This window comes from Sciurus vulgaris, assembly GCF_902686455.1.
Source record: "Sciurus vulgaris genome assembly, chromosome: 1".
Classification (NCBI taxonomy): domain Eukaryota; kingdom Metazoa; phylum Chordata; class Mammalia; order Rodentia; family Sciuridae; genus Sciurus; species Sciurus vulgaris.
Genome location: NC_136461.1, coordinates 149,534,355 through 149,543,279, shown reverse-complemented (window position 1 = coordinate 149,543,279; position 8,925 = coordinate 149,534,355). Strand labels below are relative to the sequence as shown.

The window sequence follows — 8,925 nt, the reverse complement described above, 5'->3', positions numbered from 1 at the left end:
TTATTTGACTCTGAAAAGTTGCTTTTATTATTTAGTATACCATCAAAAATCTGTTTCAGGTTGAAACATAGCAAAAAATAATCAAAACTATTCAGCCACACTGTCACAGCGGATGGAGGATAAACTACTTTGCTCAGATTAGCAGTCAGCTTTGATCAGATCAGCAGGTTGTAAATGACTTCAATCACAGCATATAGGATGATATTAAAAAAATTAAATAGAACAGTTAAAATGATAATGTAAACATAATTTCTGGGTGGAATCTTACTTTCTTTTGATAAAGTGGGAAATATCTTCACTGAAATACATTGTTACAAAAATGGAAGGGATATCTGTAGAAGAAAGGGACCAGAGAAAGGAAAGGGGAAATACTGGGAAATGATACTGGCTGAATTATATTGTTATATTGTGTGCATGTATGAATATGTGACAACAAATCCCACCATTATGGACAAGTATAATGCACCAATAAAAATATAGAAAATAAATAAATAAATGGGGGGAAAAGAAATACACTGTCACTATATTTCAGACAGCTATTGTAATTTGAAGCCTGGGTATTTAGAAGTTATGGGGTGGAAATCCAGAATTTAAGGAATGAAAACAGGCAACTTGAAGTTGAGGAAAAATAAAAAGGGATGTTTTTCTTGTTTATCAAGGGTAATTTGGAAAAATATCTATTAGATGATAAGAAATAATTTCTTCAGGCGAGAAAGTGAAGTTGAAATTGTGACCTCAATTCTAATTTTCATGTAAATAGTAAATATTTAGTATAAATTATATGTAAGTAGATGTGTGTATCTAAACAATTTGTTTTAAAATGCACTAGTTTACTTACATTTTTTTCTTAGTGTTTCTTCCTTTCTTTTGTTCTTGTATCTTTAGCTGGCCTTAAGATGACTTATTGAGGCAATTTTCCCTCCTTTCTGTATTTATTTATATATTTATAGGTTAAAATGCTTTTAGACTTAGTAAAGAAGAGATTATGCATTAATGACAATGATAAATATGGATTTATGGAATTAAGTCAGGCTGTTTTAAAAAGGCAAGTAGAAGAAATGGTTATTGAAACCACTAATGGATAGCAATATGTCACAATAAGTGCTAAGTTGAAAAATACATAGGACATTCACCCAGATTTTATATTTGAGACATTTCCTCTTTCTTAGCAGGGATTAACTTTTAAATATTTTCATTTCTATTTAGGTTTTCTAGTTTCCTTTTGCTTTCTTTTTTTCTTTTATCTTTTTCTCTTTTAATTTTGTTTGGAGGAGGACATTATAGTGGCAAAATATCCAATATATTTTCAAATCCTTGTGGACCTACTGAATAAAGACCTATAAAGCTAAGTGATTTCTGAATATTAGATTTTAAACATTAGAAATTTAGAGGTCTAAGCAGAGAATCATGATACATCCCTCAAATGTTACCTATAAACAATAAGAATACTAAAATGCTTCATTTTCAAACATATAGCCATTATATGTTATTAAAATGTAAAATTTTTAGACCTTTTCACTAGTATTAAATTTTGCTTCAGTTATTTATTATAGACTATTATTAGCTATTTTGACAAGCATTTTACCTAATGAAAACTTATTTTTTGTCTTTGTATTTTGTTTTAGGTGCTAAATATTGAATCCAGGACCTCATATATGCTAGGCAAGCATTGTGCCACTGAACTACATCCCTAGCCCTGAAAAACTATTTTTAAATTTATCAGAAATTAGGAAAGACAACTCCTAACCTCATGCAATCAGATGAACAGTTTACTGTTTGAAAAACTAAACTATAATTAAAAATAATTATAAATCAGGCTTTATACCATCCATTTCTTAAGAAAATAGTTCTTTGAAAAGTATCATTTGTTATTGTCATATATTTCCTTGGTTTGATCATTGATTTTTCCCCTATTCTTCAAAGTGGCAGTTTTCAATAACCCAGATCATCCTCAGCCTGGTATTATTGGACCAGGCAGCCCCATGAGGCTAGGAGTTGTACCTTTGTGCCCGTTACTGAATATAGAGTGCTCAACTAGTACTTGCTAAATGAATGAACAGTGAAATGACAATCAAATTCAGTGAGACAATATTTTTGAGTTTATATTACAAGTATTTCTAAAGTTTGATTTGCTTTTGATTCCAAAGAACAAGTAGCTTCCTGTTGCCCTCTGCCTAATATGCATGTCACATTGCATCATCAACAATGCATTCTCCTCTTTAGCCAAGGGGTGTGCATCTTATGGCCAGCATTCCAAATTGGCAAACATATGTGCTAAACATGGTTCGTGCCAATTATCTCAAGTCATTACCATTTGGCATGATCCACTGCTGCATTAAGCAAACTTCATGACTACAAATTCACTTTTAGTTTTGTTTACACAATTCCAAATATTAATAGTTAAAAGCATCTAATTAAACATACTTTCTAGTGGTATATTGGGATGAGAGACTTGAAGCCAGATGACATGCTGAGGCCAGGTCCCACTATTCACCAGTGACCTGAATGAACTTGAGCAAAGAATAAAAACCCCTCTTGTTCTTTATTCAGAAGACTATTGTGAGAGAAAAAGCTATACATACATAAGACTTTTTTCACAATTCAAATCTCAAGAGAAAATATTTGTATTATTGACTTTGCTTGGCTAGTGTCTACATGAGAGTGAGACAGCTAATGATAAATGGGAATAGACACTTGGTACATAGTCGTCTTGTTACCAAATCTAGCACATAAGGGATGCTTGCTTCCAAGCAGTTGGTTGTGTCAGAGTGAAGAAATGTCTAGTGAAATTATTTAGAGACTAGTTAAGTCAACTGCAGGGATCCACATAGTATATTACTCTTGTATGTGTGGACCTACCTGAGATGTATATTGATGCCTATTTCTATTCTCTTATGGATGGTCTCAATCGTTGCACTAAAACAACCTTGTGGCAATGTGCATTGGTTAAGAGAGCCAGAAGAATCAGATTAGTCATTCTTAAGACTGTGCTATTTTGAAGTCATTCAAATAGTCTACACATCGACATTTGTCCCTGGTTGCTGAGTTAGGTATCAATGAATGAACTCTCTCAGCAGCAGAAACTTTCAGTAGTACTCAGGGCACCAATTCTATATTCCTGCCTATAATCCATGTTGAGACAGTGCTTCTCAAACTGAGGATGCATTATCCAGGGAATACAAAAGAGTTATCTGACATTATAAGAATATTAATTTTGCTAGTTGGTAAATAATACAAAACATCATTTTAAAATATTGAAACAAGTATTTCACAGAGTAAAATGCAGCATTTACATGAATTTTGATGTAAAACTTATAAGACTTTGAAAGAACTCCGTCTGGTAGGCATATTTCCAGATCTTTCCAGGCATACATGTTCATTCTGAGTTAGGTGCAGTTCATGGAAAAGGTTTAGGAAGCACTGCACAGATGCATCTTGGAAGCCCCCGGTTGCCAAACTGCCTCCCTGTGGAATACCAGATTCAAACATTTTTTAAGAGGAAATTTTTCTATTTTTCATAACTAAAGAAGACTATTGGCCCAGAGGAACTAGGATGAATTGAAGGATCAACTTTCCATGGGATGTTTTTGAAAATTCTTTAAAACTTAAACAAATGAAAAGGAAACAAAGACACTTTCTCCCCTTAGATTGAAGGGGCAAGAGTTTTGGGGCAGAGCACTTCCATGGAGGCTTGTCCTCCACTAGCAAAGCTACTGATATTAGGAATTCTGGAGGAGACACGTGAATGGTGGGACCTTAGTAAACTGTCAGGACTATAAGGTAAGTCCACTGTGCAGCAGAATGAATTTTAAAAATTGAGATATATCAATAATAGACATGAGGCTTCATGAGGCTATATAAAGAAAATGATTTTCATAACTTACTTGCTATTCATCTAATAGCTGATAAAAATTTGATTTTGAAAAACTATATATAGAAAATTCAAACACTCTAGCTTTACAAAAAGTGATCAACATGTAGTTTTAGACACTGAAAGAAGTATGAGTAATGTAAATAGCAGTGATAATGATCATAAGCTCTTAAAAGTTATGTTTTAAAACAAAAGAAACAGAATTTGTAAGTACAGTGAAAACAAAATGTTTTAAATAATTATTTTTAGCAGCAGGGCTGCTTAGACTTCAACTAAGATCATAGCTTGTTTTCTTATCTGAGATTTAATGACCAAATTTTGTTAATAAAGAAATGTTAAAGCCTGAAACTAGATTTAAATATTTGGACTATTTTTTCTCCCTGAGTTGTTTTCTTCCTTTAACAAATAGAATAAAATATAGAATGCTTTTTTCCCCTTTACACAATAAGCTGTGCTTTTAATTTGGCTCATCATTTTCCTATTTCCCTGAAATTTATACCCACAGGTGCAAAATGCATTTTGTTGAAGCAAAACGTGGGTATTCATGGGAGACCAAGGAATCATTCATTTGAAGTCTTAAGGGAGTTTGACATTATTTTGTCTTGGTTTTCATTTGGGCAAGACTGATACCCAAAGAGATTGTGGAGGCTTATACAGGATCACATATCTGGTCATTGTACATCTGTGACCAGAGACTTGATTCCTGTGAAGTAAGGTGGATTAGAATGAGCAGGGCTCCAAGACAGATTTCCCCAATAAGGAAACCTCCAGCATGTGCCTTAGCTCCTCTGGATTTCACCATTCTCAGTAGAAAATGCTGGAAGTGGCTTTCATCAAGGTTACTCCTGACTACTCCTGAGATGAAGACTCTGGAAACCTAGTGACAGTAGTTCCTCACCGGGCTACTGCCATCTATGGTTTGGGCAGAATTCATATCTTGCAAGAGAAAAACTTCCCAAACCTCCACCCCATGCTCAGTGACCCGTTCCAAGGCCTGGGCTCTTTTCTTTGTAACTCATATTGAAACCAATTTTTATCTCTGAAAGGGTGGCAATCTCATTTGAATGACTCTGCTTTTAGTTTGTCAAAAGTCACTTTCTGGAATTTCCATTTTGGCATATCTACATTATTATTTCTAGATCTTTAGTTTGAAAAGTTTATATTGAATATAAGAGGAAAACACAGTCATGTTGAGATGGACAAAATACAGTTTTTAAAATCTAATTTCCAAATATGGAGTGTCAATTTTTAAAGAAGTTTTGTTGTATGATATAACCTTTATATATATTTTCAGGTTTTCTAAAAAAATTCATTTATCTAATAGGCTGTGGCATGATTATATAACATATCAGCAAAATTTCAAGCTTACATTCCAAATATTGTGATACCTGGTCATTAAATCTTACTGATTTCCATGATTTATAATAAAATCGCAAATGCTGCAACTAAACAGAAGCAAAAAAAGAAAAACATACCCTATGGATTATAGCACAAATAAATAAAAATACTGTATTCCTTTAAATGAATGTTCTTATAAGAGCTTTATAACCCAAAGCAAGATATGTGAGATGGTTTAAGAAGAGGTTGCAATTTTGCAACTGCAAGTCTGTATAGCTCCTCCAGGCAGTAGCTGTGAAGGAATACCTGTGTCTCAAAGACTTGTTTCCACACGTTCTTCACACTTTTGCATCCAGGTCCCGTTATTTACAAAGTTATGCATTTTGCAAGCTCAAAGCACCTTACTCCTCATAACTATGAATGCATGCAATGACATTTCATCCTTTCATGTGCAAATTCTAAAATTCATTGTAACATAAAAGTCAAAACTTGAAAATCTGCCTACAATTTGAAATGAAAGGATCAAAAATGTCAGACATTGCAGAGGACTGGTTCCTAATAGAGCTCTCTTTATTGGTTTACTGTTCTTCAGTTGTTTTTGTTTGTTACAAAATGCAGTCTTGACTCTTTATTTAAACAGTACTTAAACTAAACTGTTCATGCCATGCAAAAAATAACATTTTATGCACTTTTTTTGGGGGGATAGGGGCTTCCCATGTTTTAGTTCACAGGCATTATTAACCGTGTTTTAAGAAACAAGTTTTTTTTTTTTTTATTATTGCTTTTGTAACTAGTCACATGCTGGTTTCACGTGTGGGACAATAACCTGTTTCGCCTGGGTTGGAATGAATTTCTGGGGCAAACAAGTGGTTTTCCATCTTGCACCCTTCTTGACTACTCTCCTTTTTGACTTCACCCACAGCGTGACAAATGTCTTGCCTACAGTTGTGACTTGTGTTCTGGGGGGAGGAAGAGCCCACACAGCCCTCTTCTCTTAAAGGGTCTCTCCCATCACTAGGCTTATCTGCAAAGCAGTTGGGGCTAGAGTCCGCTTGCATGTCCGGCCTTGCCCCTTGAAGCTCCAAGAAGTCTTCATCTTCTCCAGTATCTATTTCAGTGAAGCTTCTCCTCTCTCTCGAAGAGAAAGGAAATAGTTTTTGCTTGGGAAACCGAGGGGACAGCCCTTTGGAAAGTCCCTGACAGTGTGCTGAAACATCAGCACCCAGCAAGGGTCTGTCTCCCTGGGGAAGGGTTTCTTCCAGGAGGATGGTACTGATGTGCTGCGGGGTGGTGAGAGAAAAGTCAGCTGTGGTCACTGGCAGTGGCCTGGCTGTGCTGGGTGGGGTCTGGGGAGCACTGCCTCTGTTTTCCTGAAAGTTCACTTTGAGGGATCTGGACTTTAGTGGGTTGCTGCCTTTCAGCGAGCTCTTAGGGCTGTCAGTGGCATTGCCGGACTGCACAGGACCATGTAGCCCACACTGGGTACCACTGGCATCAAGGTTCACAGTTATATCGATTGGGGCATATTCCAGGGTAGCATCCCTGGCATCACGTCCTTTCTCTCTGCTTAGTGTTAGAAATGGGGGGCCTCTGGCTCTTTGGTGCTCTTCTGTCCCTGGGAGTTCAGTGGGGAACTTCATCTGCAAGTGAGATGCAGAGGGTGGTGGCAGGGGTGATCTCTCTGTCTCTGTGAAGTCAGTGGCACAGCTGGTGAAGCTGTCAATGCTGGAGGTGCTCTTCATGTCCACAATGACCTCGGTCTGCACCACAGCCAGCTGCTCCTGTGGGTAGACCACTTCTTCCATTTCTATCTCTTCTTCATACACAGATGGCCTCTCGGGCTGTTCTTGGCAGTCTGGGTTCGAGTGAGAATGAGGCTGTGTCTTGGTGATTTCATTATACAGCATCTCCAGTTTCTGGGCACTCAGATGCTGTGGGCTGGAGGAAGAAGTGTTGTTCAGCTGCTCGTGGGAGTCTTTTTGGCTAACCTCCTGGTACTTATTCTCGTAAGATTTGTTGGAGCTTGTTTCTGACAGAGCCTTCCTGGCCCACTTCCACCGGCTTGGGGACAGGTGATTATCATCAGCTGAGTCCTTTGTATTGGCTGACTCTCCAGCTTTCTCGACAGCCACGTCTATCAGTTCCATACTTCTAGCAAAGGCATCTTTTAAGTTCATAGAAACAATGCTTCCATTCCTTTTGGCCCGCTCAAGAGCCTCTCTCCTTTTAATCGCCTTCTCCTGACGTTTCTGCTCTTTATAAAACTCAGAAAAATTGTTCACAATGATTGGGATAGGAAGGGCAATAACTAGAACCCCAGCAATACAGCAGAGGCCTCCCACAATTTTCCCTAGTAACGTTTTGGGGTAAATGTCCCCATAGCCCACAGTGGTCATGGTGATGGTGGCCCACCAAAATGATGCAGGAATACTGGTGAACTTGGTAGCATCTTCATCCTTCTCAGCAAAAAATACCAAGCTGGAAAATATCATTATCCCCATGGCTAGAAACAATATCAATAAGCCCAATTCATTGTAACTCCGTCTGAGGGTGAACCCCAGAGACTGTAGGCCCGTCGAATGTCTGGCGAGTTTCAGGATCCGGAGGATGCGCATGATTCGGAAGATCTGGACCACACGCCTCACGTTTTGGAACTGCAGCACACTCTTGTTGGACTCTGTGAGGAAAATGGTGACATAGTATGGTAAGATAGCCAGCAAGTCTATGACATTCAGTGGGCCTTTAAAGAACTTCCATTTATTTGGTGAGGACAGGAACCGTAACAGGTACTCCATGGTAAACCAAGCAATACACACAGCCTCCACATGTGCTAACTTGCGGTTGTCGGTGGGTTGTCCAAATTCATCATTTTCCTGCAGCTCTGGAAGTGTGTTGAGAGACAAAGCAATGGTGGAAAGGACGATAAACAGGATAGACACGATGGCCAAGATCTGGAAAAGAGAAGAAAGGCCAACTTAGTAAATCTTGGTTGCTTACATGGCCGGGCTACCTGTGGATCAGTGGTTCTCTAAATGATATGGAATGCTCCAAGTTATTCCAGGAAGGTTTTAAGAAGATAACTTTTCAGTCCAAAATTCCCTAATGAATACAAACATATTCACTGTTCGGGAGTTCATTTCATTTAAAAGCCTAATGCACAGCTGGGTGCAGTGGCTACACACCTGTAATCCCAGCAACTTGGAGGCCAAGGCAGGAGTATCAAAGTTTGAGGCCAGGCTGGGCAAATTAGCAAGACATTGTCTTTAAAAGGGGGTGGCTGGGGTGCAGCTTAGTGGTAAAGTACCTCTGGGTTCAATCCCCAGTTTTTTACAAAAAGACAGCCTAATGTACATTTACATTCTAGGACCCAATTACTTTGAACAAAGTCAATTCCCTTTCCATGCCATTGTTCTAAAGCATATTTGTGTGGGTTTCCTCCATTTGGATGTGGACTCCATATGGCTGGAACAGTTTTTTTTTTTTGAATAATCATCTTTTCTTTCTCAGCTAGCTGTAATTTTTCTTTCTTAACCATCCTGTTGTTTCCTTAAGTGAATTGTCTTACATACTACATAAGCTAAACAGAATTCATGATTGCTATAAGTTTAGTTATATAATTAAGAATATAAATGATGAACCCGAATGTGGAGAGAATATGGCACTCAGTATGACAATGCTTCTCCTAAGAACAAGTACTTCTTGTGTAGTAAGTATTG

At 37.7% G+C, this 8,925-nt stretch overlaps 1 protein-coding gene across 5 annotated transcripts in view; it reads right to left on the bottom strand.

Annotated features, from left to right (window-relative positions):
- Positions 1-213: 213 nt before the first annotated feature.
- Positions 214-8,925, bottom strand: part of KCNB2 (potassium voltage-gated channel subfamily B member 2) — a 389,084-nt gene continuing 380,372 nt past the window's right edge. For all 5 annotated transcript variants that reach the window (XM_079133628.1, XM_079133629.1, XM_079133627.1 and 2 more), the window contains one exon: positions 214-8,160. In XM_079133628.1, the coding sequence (XP_078989754.1) occupies positions 6,004-8,160 (2,157 nt within the window). In that variant the 3' untranslated portion in view covers positions 214-6,003. The remainder of the gene's footprint in view (positions 8,161-8,925) is intronic.